Source organism: Callospermophilus lateralis, chromosome 2, assembly GCF_048772815.1.
Source record: "Callospermophilus lateralis isolate mCalLat2 chromosome 2, mCalLat2.hap1, whole genome shotgun sequence".
Lineage (NCBI taxonomy): Eukaryota > Metazoa > Chordata > Mammalia > Rodentia > Sciuridae > Callospermophilus > Callospermophilus lateralis.
In genome coordinates this window covers 141793760-141816515 of record NC_135306.1, presented here as the reverse complement: position 1 = coordinate 141816515, position 22756 = coordinate 141793760, and the positions used below count along the sequence as shown (strand labels likewise).

Sequence of the window (22756 nt, the reverse complement as noted above, 5' to 3'; positions counted from 1 at the left end):
ACGTTTTACCTCTTTCTGACATTTTATTGCTCTTCCCTGACTTATTTTTCTCCTTAGCACTTATATCCTTCTAGCATGTTTATAGATGCTACCTTGTTTCATTATCTGCAAAACTACAACTCTACAAGGTCAGGGATTTCAGTCTGTTTTGTTTATTACTGTATTGTCAATTCCTAGGATTGGCCCGCAGTAGGAGCCAAGCAAATATTTATTGAATGAACAAGAAAAGAATTTAAATGTCTAATTACTTGTGGCCTACATATAGAGTTATAAATACATGTGTGTAAGTTCATGAGCATATAAGTCTCTTCAGTACTTTCTAAGTTAGCAGATCAAAGGTTTATATCCTGCCTGGCTTTGGATAAGTTACCTCACTTCTGTGAACCTCAATTCCCATATGCATAGAGAAAAGAAAAATTTTTAAAGAAACATAGTGCCCCTCTCTTACAGAATCATCATGAGGCCCAAATTAAACAATATATGTGGAAATAAGGTATAAGCTAATAAAATGCTATGCAAATAAACAATAATATAATTATTATCATATTATATAGCATGAAAAGTGTTAACACCCCCAGAAATAAATGAATCATGAAAGTTATATGTGAGTATTTCTCATAAAAATTTAGTAAAAATAGTCAAAATACTAAATCAGCCTTTTCTAAGTAAATATGCAAATTAAATAAGCAAATAAGCATTTTAGGTACATTAAGAATGTTTGAAATACAATTTTAAAATCCTTATTCCATTATCACATACTTCTCTTTTTAAAATAATAATAATTGTAACTTAGAAGTACCAATTTTGAAAAAAAATACTCCAAAAATACCCTTTTTTGTTCTATTAAAAACAAAAGGGAAACCCCTATGCAAAATAGAAGTCATAGTTTTCAACTATCAGATAAATATTTAAAATAAACTAAACAGAGGTTGAATTCTCTTAAATGAGCAAATAGCTTTCATCATTATTCCAATTGACAGGCCCAACCCAGATAGGAAACACTCCATTATTTGCAAAACAAAAAAGCCATCCCAACAGCTGCATAATGGAAAACTGCATTTGATTTAAAAGGTCATCTGAAACAGCCTAGCGGCTTAGCAACAGTGTTTGGAGTTGCTGAGAGACCTAAGATGCACATGGACTTGAATTTCTTGGTCCTAGACATGTGAAAGCTAAACTAATCATTGGGAAATCTACCAAAAAGAAAAAAAAAAAAAAAAGGCTTTGGCTTTCAAGAGAGAATCTAGATGCCCAAGGAAAATTCCCAAAGAGTGGTCTCATTTGATCACTGGCAACATTGCATGAGAAATGAAGCTAAACTAACCAACTTCTCAAGGTCTCCCATCTTAACTTATATTTAAATAACTGAGAATGAGCATTGATAAAACAACCTACCAATTTTGAAGGAAAAAATAAATCCTAACAAAACCACTGTGCAATTTCAAAAATGCTGAAATGAGACTATTAACAGGCACTATTTATTAAGGCCTCATTCATCTAACAAATGTTTGTTAAGTGCCTAGTATGTGTTGGGCACTCACTGGGCATGAGTTCACCAGAGAACATAACAGACAAAAGCTCTGCCTTCATGGTATTTACTTCTATGACAATCCATTTATTCCTTAAATGACTCTGTTAGGTAGACTTTATTATTTCTAAATTATATAAAGTGGCAATTTGCCCAAGGCCATGCAGCTAATTCAGGAAAGAAACAGGAAGACACTAAGGTCTACCTGACTTTAAAGCCTCAATTGGCAAATCTCCAATCCAATAATTACAGATTGAACTTTCCAATCAAAATAGTAGTCATACTTGGATTTGTCTGAGGCAAGTTGAGAAGAGACATCTGAATACAAAGATAACTTTCCATATGGTTCCTTGGACATTTTCTTACTCAAAGTACACAGCACACAGACACCTGAGACTGATCTTTTACTTAAGAGAATGTACTTTCTTCAGAATAACAGGAAAAAAAATTTAATTTTTTAATCTTATTATAATTATAATGCACCACTAAAAATATGGGGGAAATATCTTTAAATTTTTACATTGGATTTTTCATATCTAGCAGCTGGTAGTAAACAATTTCTTTGAAAAAGCAGACTTCCTACTGCAGAAAGATAAGCTAGCATCTTCACCCAGCCTGACTTTAAACTTTTACACACTTCCAAAGACTTCCCACATTGTGCTATTGCATTCCTTGTTCAGTTTGTACCAACACACATTTACTGGCCATCCCATGAATGCTAGTCAGGTGGAAGGTGCCAAAAGCACAGAGATGATTAAGATGAAGTTCCTGGCTCTGAGAAGTTCACAATCTCCTGGGACAGATAGCTACACAAGCAGATAATCTCCACACCAAATGGTAGGAGGTATTTACAGGTCCTAAAGGAGCTATGGGGTGATGGAAACCTACTCTTCTTGGAGAGGCTGAAAGTATTTCTTGGAGAAGGCCTGAATCTTAAGAAAAAAGGGGAGGAGAATAAAAAGAACAAAGACAAATATATTGTTTTCTATGGCTAAAAGATAAAGTGCAAGAAAGAAATTGTACTTCCATTTATTCATTTGTTCAACAAATGTTTTGAGTATATATATTTGCCAGGTCTGAGCCAAGTGCTTTGCTGAGCTAACTCAGTAAAGCATTCCAACAATACTATGAGTGATATTACAATTCTTATTTTACAGAAGATGAAAGTATAGCTCAAAGAACATCACTGTTTTTAAGACAGCTCATTCTACCTTTGTCCAATCCTCTTAGAAAAAAGTCCATTCTTACACTGTGCTGTAACTTCCACCTACTGATCTCTGTTCTATTCCCAAGACTTTTCTCACAAAATTAGACCATTCCTCCAGTGAAGATTATGATAACAATCATGATGATAATTTGACAACCTAAGAAAAAACACTATAAAAGGCAAATGGATAAGTAAAGTACTTATCTGAAATGGTTGCATCAATATAAAAGGAGATTGAATTAGATTAAAAGACCCTACTTAACTTGAACTTTAGCTTTACTGTAGGGTCAGAGAAAGGCAGCATGAACTCAAAAGTTCAGAATGTTAGAAAAATCCAAATAAATGCTCCATGGAGACAAGTTCCTAAAGAAAAACAACAAATAGCAAAGTACTTCCTCCTCTAATAGAACAAAGATAACTGCTGTGGTCTGTACCCTCAAGTTCATGTTGAAACTTGAATCCCTTATTACTGTGAAGTAATAAGAAGTGGCCTTTGGACAGTGACTAACTTAAGAGGGTTCCACTTAATGAAAGGATTAGTGCCTTGTGAAAATGCTAGAAGAAACTAGCTTAGCCCTTCTTTGCTCTTTGACCTTCTGCTAAATAAGGATGCCAACTTCAAGGTGCCATCCTTGAAGCAAGACCATGCTCTCCCAGCCACAGACCCTGCCAGCACCTGATCCCACCTACACAACTATGACAAGTACAAATTACTCAGTCTCAGGTTTTTGTGATAATAGCACTAACAGATCCAGGGCTTACATATAAATCTTTTTCATTTTCTCAGTCCTTAAAGTTTTCCTGACTTCAAACACCGTTGAATTGGCACAGTTTCCTTACACACCCTAAATAGATTTCTTTGCTCAACTGTGACTTTGTGCATGATCTGAAAAGTATACTTTGGAAGAATCCTATTGAAGATTTAAGGAAATTAAACAAAGAAAATCTCACTTTTCCAAAGGTGTCTCACCTTCTATTTGGAAACAAGTATGTGCCAGGTTTGAAAATAGTATGAGTCCAGTAAGTCAGAGGGTTTTTGCAAAGTGGGCAATACCACCAGCCTATACTCAGACAGTCAACCTCCAGGCAAAATAATCCTCACTCCAAAAGCTATTGGACATATACAAAAGGCCAAATTTGACTTTTGTTTAAGCGAACATGTGAAAGAATGACATTTACAATTTAAACAATGTTTCTGGTTAATAGGTACCTACTTGTATCTATCCTATTTGTATCTATCCTATTTCCATATACATAATAAATATGTATATATTTATATATATATATTTATATATGTATATATATTTATATGCATATATTTATATGCATATATATTTGTATATAATGTATATATGCATATATGTATATAATGTATATATGTATATAATATATGTGTATGTATAAATATGTATATAAATATAATAATAATAAATTAGGGAAATTTTTTATTAACTGATTGCCATTAGCTGACAACATGTTTATGCCAAAACACGAAAAATTTAAATCTCAGACACCCACAGAATCAATACTATTAACTATAACATGAACTAATATTATGTACGTCACTTCTTAAAGGAGTCGTGATGCAGAGCAAATATGGCTTTTCTAGTTAGACAGATCAAGGTAGAAAGGTCAAGATCTAGTTAGACAGGTCAAGGTATCTGTGTTTATCACCTCCCTGGCTGAGCTTTGGTAAAGTGACTGAATGTGTGACCTTCAGTTTTCTCTTCAGTAAAATAAATGAGGGGGAACTATAAACTACTCCATAGGGCAGCTGTGAGAATTTATCTAAAGTGCCTCATACAATACTTGAAACAGAACAAAGTTTTGAGTTAAAAGATTTGAGTAAAATACTGATTTTTTTTTTCCTTATCAGCAATAATAGTAACAAAAATAACAAACTGAGAATAATAGACAATGCTTCATTTGGGCTATAGAGTTTTTCCCCCCAGTGTTTTGATTTTGCTGCTGTTGTGCGCATTAATAATACAAAACTATCTCTTCTCAGCCTCCTCTGTCTTTCAAGGAGTAGAAGAACCTGATGGTTATTGCTGCTTTATTCTGTATTGTTTTACTGTCCAGCATTTTCTGTTCTATTTTCTCAGCTATCCTCCAAGTGTCTTAACCAACTAAATTTCCTCTCTGAATTATCAAAGCTCACCTGAAAATGATGTTCGAGTGTGATTTGATGTTTTTCCCTCCATACATGGTAATGATCCAGGAGGGCCTTGGTCTCACACCCCATTGTTTAAAACATTCATCAGAATATTTCTTCAAGTTCCATTGGTGAGGTTCAAACATGTCATCAATACCATTGGTACAAAAGGGCATGACCATTTCTGTGCAAGCCTAAAGGCAAACCAGGAGAGGATCCAAAGAGAAAATGAGGAAAAAAAAAAAGATAAAATTAATTTCCCAAGGTCATTCAACTAGAAAGCAGCAAAGCCAGGGCATGAGCTCAAGCAATCAGCTTCAGGGGTAATGCTCTTTATTTTTATATCAAAGATATCAAAGATAGCTCCAACCCTGGGATCACAGATTCCTAGTTGCTGTTTCTGAAATATTAAGGCATTTTGCCTGGCCTGAATAATTATAATATACATTCAGTGATAAGTGGGCAGTACTTATGAACAACCTCTTACTATTCTGGTAAGGCTTGGCTGAGAAGCCACAAGGGTTACGACTATGTGCTCCTTCTTTGCAAACTGCCTTTTTCATGTCTATTGTTATATTTAACCTTCAAGACAGCTCTGGAAAGAAAACATTATTATCACTATTGGTCTTCATATGAAGAGAAAGGGATGGAGACTCAGAGTCAAATTAGACTCCCCTTCTTTTATGCATCCATGAAATGCTTGCTCTATAGGATGTATTGAGATCTATGATAATATTAATTTAGATTACCTGACTTTCTCACAAGGCTATATTTGATGGTGAGATTATGTGTTATTTATCTTTATATCTTTGCAGATTAGGCAGTGCCTGACACATGGTAAGCACTCACTATGTATTTGGTAATGATTAAGTACATGAATGAATGCATGAATGAGTGAATAAGGAAACTGGTCTCACAGTGTAAAGTAACAGAGTCCAGATTTGGATTCAGGTTGGGTGAAAAAATCTTGTATAGTCTCTATTACAGTACTACTATATCAATGAAAGGTAAATATGCTTGGGGATATCACATAAACTTACCTGATAGCTCCAACCCAGGGATCCCAAATTCTTAGTTGCTGTTTCTGAAATATTTAGGCATTTTGCCTGGCCTGAATAATTATAATATACATTCAGAGCTTGGAAAATATTCTGTATCAACATTGAATCCGGTACACTAGGATTTATCAAATACTGGCACACCACCTGTCATTGTAGATAAATAATAAAGAGTAAGAATATGAATATAAAACTACAATTTGTTTTGTTTTGTTTTTTGGTACCAGGGATTGAACCCAGGGGTGCTTAACCACTGAACCACATTCTCACCCCTTTATATTTTTTATTTAGAGACAGGGTCTCACTAAGTTGCTTAGGGCCTCACCAAGTTGCTGAGGCTGGCTTTAAATTTGTGATCCTCCTGCCTCAGCCTGCTGAGCCACTCAGATTGCAGTGTACCACTATGCCCAGCTAAAACAACAGTTTGATAATACAAAGAAGAAATAAATATTGATTTGATCATAAAGTATTCTTAAATATCAAACCGTATTGCTTGAAAATTTCTCTCTCTTGAGTATAATCCCTTCAAAAAATAATTAACCTTTTAAAATTTCCTATGGGGAGTGATACTGACCAAATTACATTGTTATAACTTACGCATGTACAAATATGTAATAATAAATCCCACTATTATGTATAATTATAGTAAACCAATAAAATATGGAAAAATAAGCTTTTCCAAGACTACAGAAATAAAACAGTTATTTGTACAAAGTATGCAAAGTCCTCTGCACCTGCCTCTAGTTTCAACTTTGCAGCCTTTGCTCCAGCCTAATAAAACCATTCTCCCCTCCAACAAGCTTTTTCCTTCCTCTTTGCCCTTGCTCATCCTGAAACCCTCTTCCCCTCTCACTCCACTAATGCCTGGTCAGCTCATGTTTTACAATACTCAGCTCAAATATCACTGCCTTTCTGAGGCCATCCTTACCTCTGTTTCCAAGTCAAGAAGAAATCAACTATTCCCTTCTTAGTGCTTCCACTACCCCCTATACTTATTTCTATCAGAGCCTCTTAATGCTCAACTTCCCTTATTTAGTTCCAGAATATCTCCCTCAGCACTTAGAAAGATCTCTGTTATCTAAATATTTGCTGAAGAAGTGAGTATATTTTTACATAAATGCAAAATTCATAATTTTTTTCATGGAAAAACTATACTAAGCTCCAACATTCATGTTATGATAAGAAGCATATTCTGCAACTCCCCAACTCCCAAATGTCCCTGTCACTGGTCTGTGCCTGAACTTCTAGCTCTATAAACACAGGCAATTCTCAGGAGTGTGGAGACTAACTAGAAAAGGCCTGGGAAGAGTTTCTGGGGTACAGAAACATTTTGTATATTCATAGGGGTCTGGGTTACACAAAAAATGGTACATATAACTTATGCATTTCACTGTATGTAGATTTTATTTCCCCCCCAAAAAAGAAAAATTATAAACAAATACTGAATTCTACTTAATGATATTAAAGCTTAATTATTTAGGGGGAAGATATCGTTAGCTTACTTGGAAATGCATTAAAAATAAGATGGAAAAAGAGATAGATGGATAGGTAAATATTTATATGTGTTAAATAAAATATAGCAAAAAATTATTCATAGAATTTAGGTGGTACATGTATGGGTGTTCACTGTTCAATTAGTTCCTTTTTTCTGGATATTAGAAATGTTTCATAATAAACTGTTAGGGAAAAAATTACAAGCAATAGAATCATGGCTAAAAAATAACGATAATAGTCACTGATTATTAAGCCCTGAGCTTACAACCATTACATCATTTAATCCTCAGAAAGACCTATCAGATGGATAATTGTCCAGTATTATAAGATGAAACTGATTCTTAGGTTCAATCACTTTTTTTTTTTTTTAAGAGAGAGAGAGAGAGAGAGAGAGAGAGAGAGAGAGAGAGAATTTTTTAGATATTTCTTTTTCAGTTTTCGGTGGACACAACATCTTTATTTTATTTTTGAGGGGTGCTGAGGATCCAACCCAGCGCCACTCACATGCCAGGCGAGCACGTTACCGCTTAAGCCACATCCCCAGCCCCAGGTTCAATCACTTTAATAAAGGCTACCAAAGTAGTAAATGGTAGGAAATAGATATTTCCCAGGTGTCTCTGCTTATGAAATCCATATCTTATCTTTTAGCTTAGAAAGTCAACCTTTGTAAACAGGGGGCCAGGGGGTGATGGCACACGTCTTTAATTCCAGCACCTCAGGAGGCTGAGGCAGGAGGATCCCGAGTTCAAAGCCAGCCTCAGCAATAGTGAGGCGCTAAGCAACTCAGTGAGACCCTTTCTCTAAATAAAATACAAAATAAGGCTAGGGACGTGGCTCAGTGGTTGAGTGCCCCTGAGTTCAATGCCCGTTACCCCCCATCCCCCAAAAGTTGATCTTTGTAAAACTGCAAACAGCCCAATGGCAAAGAAAATACACATAAAGTTTGCATTTTGTAATCAAAACTTTAATATGAATTCAGTGATCTGGTCTTTTCCAATTTCATATGGAAAAAATATAATACATGGGCAGTTTCTGGCAAAAAGGAAACAAGTCCAGAGAAGGAAACAGAGAGAAGAATCCATCTCACAGACAAATTGAGAGAGCAGCAGGAGCAAGGTCTGGGCTGGGTACATATCCCCAGTCAGGGAAGGAGGGCATAGAGAAAGGAAGTAGAAATAACAAGCCACAAGCAAACCCAGCCCCTCATCACAATTCTGTTTAGGACCAGCTCCCAGCAACACTCCCATTAAAAAAAAAAAAAAAAAAAAAACTTAAAAAGACTGAGAAAATGAGTTGTAAGGAAAATATGATGCCTCTCCTCAAATGTATTCTACACAATCATATTCTATGAATTGTTAACTGGTACTTTGGGGGGAAAAAACTTCTTAGTCAAATAATTTTAAGGAATATTGTATTAGAAGGAATTTTGTATTAGCAAATGTGAACAGCTTTCTTGAATGCAGGATTCAGAGCATTTAATATGTTCAACTGCAATATGATTTTCCAAAATGAGGATAGTATGCATCAATAAGTTTTTGGAAATGCCAAGTGTGAGAAAAGCCAGGAAATAAGATGCCCAAACAAAGGATATACTTTTTAAGTGTAACCATGATGTCAAAAGCATAAGGTACACCAGTATGCAGGATGCACATGAAGAAACAGAATTTAGCTAAACTGAGAGCTTCATAAACCTAGAATAATAAGGAAATGCCAGTTGAAGAATACTTAAAGTACAGTATTTTCCTATGTTGACAGCTCTTAATTTTTTTGTGGCAAGATGATCATTATTATCCAAAGTACATGTATGAAGACAAGAATTGGTGTGAATATACTAAGTATACAACCAGAGATATGAAAAATTGTGCTCTATATATGTAATAAGAATTGTAATGCATTCCACTGTTAGATATAAATTTTAAAAAATTATCCAACATTTGCATGGCAATTGTCAGAAAATGATCATAAATATGGCAATATATCTCAGTATTCAAGACAGAAATACTCAAGACGATATAGATATTAAAGAACCAAACACAGCTATTGCCAATAGTTGATCAGTATTCCTTCCTATATCTTGATACCAGCAGCAGACTGCTTTTTCAAAATGCAGCACAATACTACAGAGGAGCTACATGGAATGGGGAGAAGATCATTATGTTCAAGCACATCGTGGTAGATAAGACAGGGTGATGGTGCAAGCTGGACAGAGGGAAAAAGGTACTGGTGTACAAGAACTGGCCTAAAACTCTGCAAAGACCAGGAGTAAGTGAGTGTGACTCACATGTTGGCATTAGAGTCCTACTTAGAGCTAGAACACTGGGCCTCTGTTGGGCAAAGAAAAGGAGTCCCCATGAATAGCCATATTTGCAAAGAACAGTTACTGTCACTCCTTAAAAGACACAAGCGTGGCTGGAGACCAGCACCAGCTGACAATACTTGTGTTTTGTCAGCCCCAGAACATCATGGTCAGAAACTTGGCCTCTGCTGATAGAAATTCTATGCCCAGATTCAGGGCAATCCTGGGCCCACTTTTCGCTGTGAAGTCAGAGAACAACTGAGTCCAGTTCTGGGCACTACACCTTAAGGAGGACACCAACCAAACATGAGAAAATCCAGAGGGGAATGGGTAAGATGGGGAATTGAAGAATAGTTGAAGCAACCCTAAAATTGGTCATTTGAATCATTCCCAACCTTTCATTAATACAAATAAAGCTTAAAAAATATACCTATGACTAAATTTATTTTTAGTTTTCTTGAGACAAATTCTTAAAGGAATTACTCATTCAAAAAACTAAACATTTTTAAGGCCTTAGGTATATTCCATCAAACTGCCCTATAGAGAGGAAGTACCACTTTATAATCTACTGGCATATTATTTACAAGGTCTGAAAATATCACTGAACTTTTTTTTTTTTTAATATTTGTGGAAACTTTATTTTAGGCGATTCTAAAGCTCCTTTCTAATGCAAAGATCCTGTGAGTCTGATCATTCTATAGCATAAAAACACAATATCTACATAACTATTCACTTCCATAACAAAAAATTGGTAGTGAAGTAAATGAAGTTTCAAAAAGTACCAAAGTAATACCGATAAGACCTCAGCACTATTCCCATGCTTATTCAAAGACTATGATAGTTAAAAAACAGAGATTCACATACTTTTTTCAGATTTGTAGGATGCATATAACATGTAAATATTAAGTTGAACCATATAAAATTGCCACATTTATAGGTGAAACATAGTCAAATACTGGCAAGTTTGGTATAATCTTGTATAAACTTCAGCTTAATCCTGACAATTTACATATATTACCCACTTAATAAGGGCAAGCCCTTGACTTGTTGGTTGTTTGCTGAAGGACTACAATCTAATCAGGTTAGACAACCACCTCTGTCCACAAACTTAACACCCATCTGTAGCTCCTGTAATATACTATATATTTTGTGTTTCTTGTGAACAATCTCAAAGCCATAAATGTACTAAAACAGGGCCAGGTAAAGCTGGGGTTGCTGGTATAACTACTTAAGTTCCTTAAGGCCAGGCACTTTCCCTGACAATGACCTAGGAAGCAACAGATAATGACCACCGGCATTTCACAGAGGAAAAAACAAGCTCACAGAGGTTTGGCTCCAGATACACAATTGAGAAACCATGAGTATACAGGTTCTGAACTCAGACTGCAGCAATGAACTACTTGCATAATAATACTCTCTTCCTGATATTATATTACTAATTATTAACTAGCATCAATTTAGTGCTTACTACACAACAGATCCTATGAAATACAACAACCCACTAAGTATGGCAATTGTAATTATCCCCATTTGCAAGTGATGAAACTAAAGCACAGAGAGGTTATAAATGTTGTTTAAAGTTATACAGGAAGGAAGTACCAGAGTTGAGATTCAAACACCGACACACTCTGGAGCTTCCATTTGTCATCATTAACCACACATACTCACCTTTGAATGTTACACTGTAAGAGAAATCACAACACAGTGCCTAAATATACCTATAGTATCATGGTGACTTTTTTGTAACATTTTTTTTTAAATTCTTGGATTGTCTTTATATGTTTCTATGATTATTAGTTTTAAGTAAAACCTTAGGAGGGGTTTTGTGGCAATATAAAATCACAAAATTTTAAAAATATGCAAGAGTAAAAAGGAACTGCAAAATAGCAGAGCAATATGAAGCTCAAGAACCAACACTTGAAATAGACTTAATTCACTTTCTATTTCCTCATGTAAAAGTGTGCATTTGTGGAAACGCTTAAAAAAAATTTAAAGGTCCACTTTCCTAATTCTAGCTTTAAGTATAGAAATAGTATAAGAAATAGAACATACATGCAACATTGGAACCAAGCTGTTCAGATATGCACCCAAATATTTAGGTTCTGCCCTTTGACCTCCCCCGTATACCAGAAAAAGGAAAGATAATGATTTGTTTAAAAGCTCTAAGTGTCCCTACCTATGAGAATAAGCATTTGAATAAAAGAAAGAAAAGGGAGGCAAAGAGAATTTTTTTAAGAGGAAGGAAAGAAGATAGGTTTAAAAAAAAAAAAAAAGACCAATCTCTTCTCAGAGAGCATGGTCCATCCACATTATAAAAAGGATTAAGCAGATACATTCAGCTTTTCTAACAGATTTTCTTTCTCTAAGGCTTCAATACCCCTCTCACACTCACTGGGATAATCACATTAGTTTTGTCATTAAAAGCTCCCTTTTCATAGAATGCACCTAAACCGCTTAAACCACCCAGAGAGGTCGCATACATTATCAAACACCAAGACAAACGGAAGAGGTTTTCAATCTTATGTCTTATTACTTCACTCTATCCTTTTCCATGCTCAGGAGTCTAATTAGTTACCAGGTAAAAAATGATTCCAAAATTAACAAACTATACAGTATCCTTTAAAACTGCTCTTTAAGTTAAAAGACCTAATAGTCTTTATGTGGACAGAACAGTCAAATGACAGAGAGGTTTTCTATTTCCCTTTTCTCTTCTTCCTTGTGTTCCACTGGCCAAGTCTGTGATTATCTCTGCATGAATGTTGCAGCTTCTGTTAACAGTAAACAAAAGTAAATGGAGCCTGAGCCTGCAGAGCCCAAAGACAAATTAAAAAGAATGATCCTTGAATTGACACGGAAAATGGCCTTTAGTTGCTGCCCATGGATCCTTCAGAACTGTACAAGGTTTAGCCTGAATTGGAAATCACCTGCTTTTCTCCATAACCCAATTGCTGCATATTATCTCACCATCCTAAGCCTGAGTCACAGACTCAGAGAAGGACCGCTGTTTGTCAGCCCTTTAAAAAGGAGGAAGTGTATCAGAGGGAGGAGGAGTTCTGGTTAAATGGAACTATCCAAGTGAAAGAGCGGTCCCCAACTGGGTAGTGTTCAGGGATTAGTGGGTTGGGAGAACAGACAGGGGTCAAGAAAGGAGAAATAGAATGGGCAGTGAAAGAAAGTGATCTGAAGCTAAAAGTTTGGGAGGAAGAAAAATGCTGAAAATCAGACGGGTAACTAACTATAGGAGGAAAAGGAAATAGAGGCAATGCAAGTTTCTCAAGGAAAAGGCAACAGATTATTTTTGATGGGTTATAGGCAGGAAATGGAATCATAAATGTATTTATTGTAAGCAATCAAGAATTCCATAATACCAGGTTGGGGACATAGCTGGGTGGTACAGTGCTGGGTTCCACTCTCCAAAATAATTCCTTAATATGTCAAAGGAAAGAATAACATTGGTAAGTTAACTGAAGAAAAGGACAAGAACTAATCCTGCATAAAAGAAGCTAAGGTTATTATGGGGGAAGGACATAAAGTTATGTTGCCAAAAAAAAAAAAGCTTCTATAATGTATATAAACAAAAAGATAAAAGGACTGCACTAAATAGCAATAATAATAAAAGACAACAAAATATTTTAAGTAGACCCTACTGGTTTCAAGTAATTATTAAGAATAGTGAAGGAAAAAAAATATTTATTTACATCGAAGACTCAACAGGAAAATGTCTGAAGGAACATTAAAGAAGTGGAGAAAACACCATGTTAGACTGCTCACCATCCCAAATCATGATGAACAACTAATACTAAAGCTGTATTCCTCTGGTCTTTTCAGATTAAGGGTCAGCAAATTACAACCTCCAGGCCAAATGCAGCCCAACTGCCTGTTTTTAAAAAAATATTATTGGCCATCCTTCTTCATTTACGGATTACCTATGGCTACTTTCATGCTATACCTGCAGAGTTGAGTAACTGTGACAGAAATCACGTGGCCCACAAAGCCTAAGTATAACCCTTTATGGATAAAGTTTGCCTATTCCTGTTCCATCAATAAGGGAATTCCCTGTTGTTTTTATCATCTGACAATTCATTTGTTCTCCAAGAAAGGGTTAAGATGGAAATGTAATTCTCTCTTTGTATACTGAAAGAGTTAAATTCGATGTTTGAATCCAGATTTTATTAACATGAAAGAGATCTCTTTCTAATAAGTTTTTACTGAATTTAATTAAATGCACACAGGTGCAAAAAACACTTTGTTCATGAAAAAAGAAAAAAAATAACTAATTGCAGATGAATTTGTTTCATTTTAGTTGCAAAGTTTTAAGCAAGGTGTATGTTTACTGCTTCAAAGGCACAGTAAATTACAAGTGTTTTTGAAACCTGGCTCTCATATTACCAATTCCATTTTTATTTCCAGCACCAATTCTAGCTGTAGAGTCAATTATATTCTCAAAACTTAACTATCAAGTTGGCTAGCCTTTATTTTTAAAACTAAAAGGAAAAGTTCCTAACAAACAATATGCTTAAAAAAGAGCATACACAATAAATAATTTGACATGAAAAAAAACTTAAAAATCTAAAAGAACCTAAAATTGGTGTAATGTGTCTTTATACTTCTCAAAGTGTTTTCACATCCAATATTTTATTTGGTCCTAAACACAACCCTATGTAACTATTGTCATCCTTTTTTTATAGAGGTAGACATGGAAACTCAGGGAGGAAGAACACCTTGGCCAAGATCATGCAGCTGGAAAGCATCAGTTTCTGGCCAGACCTTCATCTTCAGGACCCAAGTCAGTGTTTTTTCCATTCTGCCATGCTGCATGGGAATCACCCTTCACACATGTGTAGCACTTAGAAAACTTTAGCAGCTGACTGAATCATAATACTATGATAACAACTGCAATTTATTAAGCATCATTAGATCTAGGAATTATACATATACCACAAAAATCAAATATATTATATACTCAAAGGGCATTAGACATGGCACATAGTAAATATTCAAATGACTGCAAATGTTGTTCTTATTTCTACTTCATACAGCTTTAAAATTGATGTATTTTGCCCCTATTTTTCATGGGAAAACTGAAATTATGCAACATGTCCAAAGTCACATAATCAAAAAGTGGCTGAACCCAGGATTCCCACCCAGATTTGAGTAACTCCACAGAGCCCTAGATGTCACTGGGATTTCCTCTGATGATGAAAGTCAGAAAATGTATGTGAAAATTAAAGTATGTCATTAAAAAAATGAGAGGAAATTTTCCTATTACCTTGATAGGCCAAGCAGGCAAAGGCTGCAAAAAGTTAGATGCATAAGGGTAGTTCACCATTGCCAGATTCACCCAAGTTTCCATAATCCATTCTTTCAAAATTGGGATGTCCTCGAATTTCAATGGGCTACATAAGTGGAGGGTTTGAGCAAGCCACTGTAGACCACTGCCTGAGAATAGAATCACAATGCTGGAGTCTAAAAAGTACGAGTCAACACAAGTCTTTACAGATCATTCATTCTTCACTTAGTATTACAGAAAACTCAATTTTCTGTACCAATTTTCCAGAATTTTTTCAACATTCAGTAAAATATTTGTAGAGCTACTAGATATTCCCATGATAGACAAGCTGCCTATCTTTATGCGGATCACTAGAATTAGTGGTCTGAATTATTTCCCCCTTTTAAGATACTATTGAAACAAATAAATAGAAATACTATACAGGATGGATAATGTATAAATTACAACTAATAAAACAAATCGATACATATAACAAATATACTATTGAACAAAGACAGCAAGCAAAAAAATATATAATATACAATTGCAATTATTTAAAGTTCAAGAACAAGCAAAATTAATCTATGGTTCAAGGAGGGAGGATAGTAGTTAGCTGGGTAGGGATGGAGATAACGATTGAGAAAGGCACCAGGGAATTTCTGAGATGCTGATAATGTTCTTGATCTGGATGCTACTTATTTATACCAAGTACTCAGTTTGTGAAAAATTCATCAAGCTATGCATTTTGATTGTGTAGTTTTATGTACATATATTTTACTTTAATAATCAGTTGCTTAAAATTGGAAGAATCATTAAACATAGTGGTGCATGCATATAGCCCCCACTGCCTGGGAGGCTAAGGCAGGATGATCATTTAAGCCCATGAGTTTGAGACCAGCCTGGTAACATAGTGAGATCCTGTCTCAAAAAAAAAAAGAAAGAAAGAAAAGAAGTAGGAGGAAGAGGAAGAGAAGGAGGAGGAAGAGGAAGAGAAGGAGGAAGGGGAAAAGGGGAAAGGGAAGAAGAGGAGGAAGAGGAAGAAAAAAAGAAAAAGGCAAAAGAAGGAAGAAAAGAAAGAGGGGAAGTATTGATTTAACCAAAATCTCAAATCCATTCACTTGAATAAAACTTACCTGTACTTGAGAGTCTGTTAATGGCATCCCAGGACCTGAGGATAGTCACTGAACAATTTGAACCACTTTTCTTAAAATCTGTAGTTACAATCTTCATAAACATATCACAAGGAACAAAGTCCTCAAACTGCCAGATAGGGGCAGAAGCTGCAAGGGCTCTAAATGGTAAGCAAAACAAGGGAGGAGAAAAAAATATGAACTCACTTAACTCAAGTTTTAAAATTAAAATTGAGACTGAACAAAATCGATGAGGAAAAATAACACAGTTTTAAAGACAAGAACTAGAAATCTCAGTAATAGAATGGGGCATGTTTTACCCAAAACAGATCTCTAAGTTTGCCTTGACAATTACTAAGAAGTTCTCATGCCAACATAAATGCACTTACCCAACTACTATGTGAGGATATTTCATCCTGAACCAGGCTGCAAGCATACCACCATAAGAGCCCCCTATTGCAATGACAGGCTGATCTTCAGCTCCTGGGATTGTTCTTTTCAAATGTTTGATTAACTCAGCAAAATCAGCTAGAGCTTGTTCTGAGGTCAGAAAATTTAAGTGTCTGCCATCCTAAAGAAAAATAATAAAGAACATACGTAAAAATGTGCATGTAATAGCAGTTTAGGTGTTGCCCAGATCCAGAAAAAAAAAAAAAAAAAACGAGGCAGAGAAGCTTTTCTCCAAATACAATTTCTAGTCAATTGAGCTAAAATGCCCAGTCAAAGCAATAGCTGTGCTGATTTAAACAACTCATGAAATATGTTTTTAAGTTTGTGGAAGAACATAATGTACTTTGCATTTAGTTATAATTTCTACTAAATGCTAGTGACTGTTGAGGTATAGAAATAACAACAAACAAACTGTAAGTAACATTTAAGAGCAAATTTGATGAAATATAAAATTAAGCCTAATAGACAATTGCTATAACTTGTATTTCTAATATTGACATATTAAAAATGTCCACAATGTAGAAATAAAAAAATAAATCCTATGGACAAATGAGGTAAAGATCACCAATAAAAAACAAAACTCATTCTTCCTCATCAGAAAGATAATATATTATGAGTAAACTAGGTTGCTTATCATAAACAACTGCAAAATTAAAAGAGAAAAATATATTTTCAGGCACCAGAAATATAAGACATCAATCCTAGAGAGGAGAGAATCTCATAAAGTACATCCCATGATTGTCTATATCTCTGCATAGAGACAATTTCCCTCTGCAGTATAGGAAGTTGAGGCACAAATGGAGTCTGGCTGAACTGAGGAGGCTAACAGAATGCTTTAAAACATCAATAATTCCTGACATCCCTTACTTTAAAAGCTGAAGCCTAATCTCCTTTGAACATGAGCTGGACTTAGCTTCTTGGTTTTAATGAATAAAATGTGGCAGAAGTGATAATACATGACTACCAAGGATATATTTAAAAAAAAAAAAAAAAAAAAAAAAAAAGCATGGTAGCTTCTTCCTTGCTCTCTTGGTTGGCCAACTTTGAGGGCAGTTAGCTGCAATGTCATGAATGTACTCAAGTAGGCCCTTCAGGAAGCCTAGAAGGAGAGAAACCAATCTCCAGAGCCAGTTTATCACTCATGTGATAACCTCTGTACTAGTGGAAAGAGTCTCCCATGTCCGGTTAAGCCTTTATCTGACTCAAGCAGTAGCTGACCTCTTGGCTTGAAATAGATCCACCCAGATAAACCACTCCCAGTTCCTTACCTAAAACTGTGAGATAATAAAGGCTTATTGCTGTTTTAAGCCATAAAGGTTTAAAACTATAGCAACAGATAACAAACATAGCTATACAGTCTATCCAGCTATCTTGTTTGATCTTTTTGCATGTGTCTCACCACTCTGTTGACTCCTTCTATTATTCGACACATTATTTAGCTACAGAGCTCCCAACTCTCCTCTTTCTATAGATGCCACCTACTCCTTTAGCCTTCCCCCTCATCCAAGATGTATGCTTTCCTGACTTCTTACCTCCTATCTGTCACTATTCTTTACTTCCAGTTTTTAAAGCACTATGTATAGTATAGTTCAATGCAATTCTTTTCCAATCCTTGAATAATATGTGTAACATCCATCATTCTACTGACAAATTCTGTGAGCACAGAAAGGGAAAGAAGCATATGAAAAAAAGAGCCCTTGGCTCCATTTTGTTGACAGAGCATCAATTATAGTGACCTTGGCAAGGGAATTATGTTTCTATCTGCAACAAGCTGACGGCTTCCCAGTGGTATCAGGACCTGTCAACTTTTCTAATCAATTATGTGTGAAAAACACTAAGTTAAAGAATAGATGAGTGCTCAGACAGTGGTTCAATGGTAGAGTGTTTGACTAGCATGTGTGAGGTACTGGGTTTAATTCTCAGCACCACATATAAATAAATGAATAAAATAAAGGTCCATCAACATAAAAAATATATTAAAATAAAGAATAGATGGGGCTGCAGTTGTGGCTCAGTGATAGAGTGCTTGCCTACCATGTGTAGGCACTGGGTTTGATCCTTGGCACCACATAAAAATAAATAAACAAAATAAAGGTATGTCCACCTACAACCAAAATTTTTTTAAAAAAAATAGAGCATCCCATACAGCCCAACAACTATCTTTCTATTTATAACACAAAAACATTTTACTTATTTTTATTTATTTTATTTATGATACAAAATAATAAAACCTAAGGATAAAAATTTAAAATTCCTTTCAAAACAGTCAGCCTAAAAACTATTGACCCCAAGTTCTTCTAGCTGAAATCTCCTCAAAATCATGATATACGTATACTGATGGTATGCAAAATGATCTTAGGTAGTGCATAGTGTTTTTTAATGTAAGATTGATTATCTTATTGTAACTTGGAAAAAATAACTAGGACATAAAGCCTTTGATTAAGATAATGCTAACATAAAGACTGAATTCCTTAAAGAAAAATATTAAGAAAATGATATAATTTTTTAAATATATTAATTACTATATTAAGAAAATTAATATAAGCAGAATCACAAAGATAGAACATAGTGACTCAACTGAGAAAAAAATCATCTAGGTTGATTAGGTGCAGAGCCTGTGGTCAAGACCAGAGTCTTTTGTACAAAGAGGAAGGGCTGAAGGGAATCCCAGGGACAGTTAGTCTCACTGAATCATACAGCTTATTTTTCTTATTTTATTGACTATCTTGTATTTAAAACACCTTATTAGACAAATGCTTATGTGCTCATTATATTTTTCCAGAGATAGGATTGATAATTAAAGCATATAATTTATAAAGCAGAATTGTTGACCTACACTTTTGAAATAATGAAAAGTCCCCTGCACTGTCTCTGCAGCCGTAGTGTAAGACTGAGCTGACTGAAGCTGGCCTGGCACACTGAACTAAACTGGCTAACATCAGAAAGATAATAATATGGCTTTAAAAACCTCAATCCCAGAGCTGGGGTTGTAGCTCAGTGGTAGAGAACTTGCCTAGCATGTGTGAGGCACTGGGTTCTCAGCACCACATGTAAATAAATAAACTAAAGGTCCATCAACAACTAAAAAAAAAAAATTTTTTTTAAAGCCATAATCCATTCAAATCGTCCTGAAAAAAAAAAAAAAGATTAAGCACAAATTCTTAAGATTTCAGGCAGCTCAAGTCAAAACCACCTTATTATTATATTAACATATAATGAGCACATAAGTAGGACTTGTAAGTAAAAAATGTTCCCAACTTTAAACTTCAAAGCAAAACATATATTTACCTGGAATGAGTTGTTGCCAAAAGGCAAGGACTCTCCATAATACCGATGTTCAGCAAACACTAACATAGCTTTCAGTTCCTCAGCCACATCCCACATGAACCCCTAGGAAAAGTTTACAAATCACAAGATAAAATCAGGACTCACTGAAACTTTTACAAACCCTATGAAATAGATGTTAAACCAGACCAGAAGGAGCTCTCTAAAAAGTTTCATAATTTATGTTTCTTCTACAGATAAATGACATAATTGCTGTTTCACTATTGAATGCTATGTTAGAGTGAAACAATTAAAACCAACCCCAGGTTGCTCACCTACTAGTCATTCCAACTTTTCTTATCCTGAACCTCTCATCCTAGAATCAATATTAAGTCTCAAATAATCTTCAAATTGCAGTAGGCACCATATATTCTGGGAAAGAACTCATGGTATCAAAGTCAGACACTAATCACAGTCATTTATACCATATAAGAGAAAATAGGACAAATAAGCATACTAATCCCCTAGGGAGTATTATATTAATTTGATTTATTGGAAAATAAATAATAGATAACAATAGCTGATATTAACTGAGTAAGTTTATATTTCAGGCCCTGTTCTAAACATTTCCTATGTATTCACTTATTCATCAAAATGAACAAGAAACAGACACTTTGATTTTACAGACAATACAGAGATACAAGACTAGAAATAAGCCTTGATATTGACACAGCTAGTAAGTGTCAGAAACCAGATTCAAATATAGGCTGCCTGGCTGCAGAACATCATAATTAGGTGCTGTTAGACATCCTGCCTCAGCGTCTATGGCTACTCATTTATCCCTCACTGCTTTTTTTCACTAGCCTCAGTGGTAGCCTCAGAATCCTTCTCAACAAAGCATTCCAGGCAGGCATAGATGGACTCCACTAAACATGATTAAAATGAATTGTCATCCCTAATGCACAGTGTTACTTTTTAATGAGTTGCCACTCCCTAATAAGAACTAAGAACTTCGTCTTTGGTTGTTTTGATCAATAAGCAAACAATTAAAAGAGCTGCATGTATGTGAGGATGGAGAACTTAATGAAACACCTGGGATGGTGTCAGTAGCCCCACCATTCTCTTTGAAGGACCCACTCATTCCATGCCTCATGTCTACAGATCCTGCCCACATACAACTTGTGCATACTACCCCCCTGCCTGTCCCAACCTGTCAATACTCTCCTTCCACACTGCTAGGCTAGGCCTAGATCTCTATTACTGTGCTGCAAGATTTGCTCATGTGAGTCTTACCCTCAAGTCTGTGTTTTAAGAGTAAGAACCAGTGATGGGGTTATGGCTCAGTGGTAGAGCGCTTACCTAGCATGTGTAAGGTACTGGGTTCGATTCCCGGCACCATATAAAAAATAAAATAAAGGTATAAAAAAAAAAGAGTAAGAACCATCTATCAGAATACCCAGATTTCTGTGGAGTTGACCTTGGGCTTCAAGAGGAAACAATTTACTTGAACTGATTCACAATGTAATAAGCATTTCTCTGCATCTGCATCAGAGGTATATTTTTCAAATGAGGTGCATATACTTTATTAACATTATGTGCTGACAAATTTTATCTTATTTAGTCTTCATAACTCTATGCCCTAGGTATTTTTATTGTACCCATTTAATAGATGAAAAAACTGAAGCACAAAATAAGAAACTTTCCCAAAATAAAATAGTAAAGTGACAAAATCAGAATTCAAATCTTGTCAATCTGGTTGAAGGTTTCACTCTCTATCACTATACTACACTGCCTATTGAAAAAGGAACATCTAAAAGTGAGGAAGATGTCTGGGGCTAGGAAATTTAGGGTATGCCCTTCCAAGAGCTGCCTCTAGTCAGTTCTCCAGAACTGTTCTTGGCACTTCTGAGGATAGGAATCCCCAAGCAAACCTCAGGTTCTGCTCCAGTTTCTAACAAGCAGTAGAGTCTGGTGGAGGAAGCAATAGCTATCTGCCTATAATACAGGAGAACAGGAGCTAGGAAAATCTGAATGAAAGTTGCCCTGTGGCCTTGGCACAAAAAGGGCAGTCACATATAAGAAAAAGAGACAAGGCAGCAGCCACTGTTCCACAGAATCTGATGAAAAGGAAGTCCTGCTCTCATTAATCATTCGTCTGAAAAAAAAAAAAAGTCATTCCAGGATCTCATTTCTCAGGGAATTATTTCATTTTTGACTAACATATTTAGATTCATATTCCTAAGTAAATAGTCATCAATGAGGAATGCAGTAACAGTATAATTGGTTCTATATCTTTACTTTAAATTCAATGCAATTTATTTCAACGAACATTTACTGGGATCTTCTGAGTACCAGGAACCATACCAAATACTGGAATTGGAGATGATAACAATTATTACACTACTTTGTAATAAAAAAAAGTATTTCATTGTTTTCATTTGTAATTCTTTAAAACTAAACATGAAGCCTTCTTGGATATCTATAGTTATTCTTTTGTGAACTGCCTGTCCATGTATTTTTGCTATTTTTCCATTATGTTATTGTTAAAAAGAACTTTACAGTTAAGAAAGGTAGTCCTTGGTCATCTATACTGCAAAACAATTTTTTGTAGTTTATCATAATAAAAGGCAAATTGTTTGAGCAGAGGAATTTTACAAATCTGCACATACCGTGTTATTACAAAACCAAACAATGTCCCCTTCGTTACCAGTGTAGAAAAGTATCGATCCACCATCTTTATCCCAGTGTTTGTCAGCTAGCAGGTACCGCTGTTTAAAAGTTTTCATGTTACTGAATCCAAAATGATCAACCTATGATAAAAAACAAAGTAGACACAAGACATATTTCAAAGGAAAGTAATTAAATGATATCGATAAAACAGTAACTAATTTTTCCATTTAAATAA

The 22756-nt window shown here is 35.2% G+C and overlaps 1 protein-coding gene across 2 annotated transcripts in view; it reads right to left on the bottom strand.

Moving 5' to 3' along the window:
* Prcp (prolylcarboxypeptidase) overlaps positions 1–22756 on the bottom strand; it is a 73154-nt gene that overhangs the window by 6955 nt on the left and 43443 nt on the right. For both annotated transcript variants that reach the window (XM_076843926.2, XM_076843924.2), the window contains exons 2-8: positions 22521–22661; positions 19876–19977; positions 16527–16708; positions 16141–16298; positions 15008–15177; positions 5931–6095; positions 4897–5084 (exon numbers count right to left, since the gene is read on the bottom strand). In XM_076843926.2, coding sequence (XP_076700041.1) covers positions 4897–5084; positions 5931–6095; positions 15008–15177; positions 16141–16298; positions 16527–16708; positions 19876–19977; positions 22521–22661 — 1106 coding nt within the window. The remainder of the gene's footprint in view (positions 1–4896; positions 5085–5930; positions 6096–15007; positions 15178–16140; positions 16299–16526; positions 16709–19875; positions 19978–22520; positions 22662–22756) is intronic.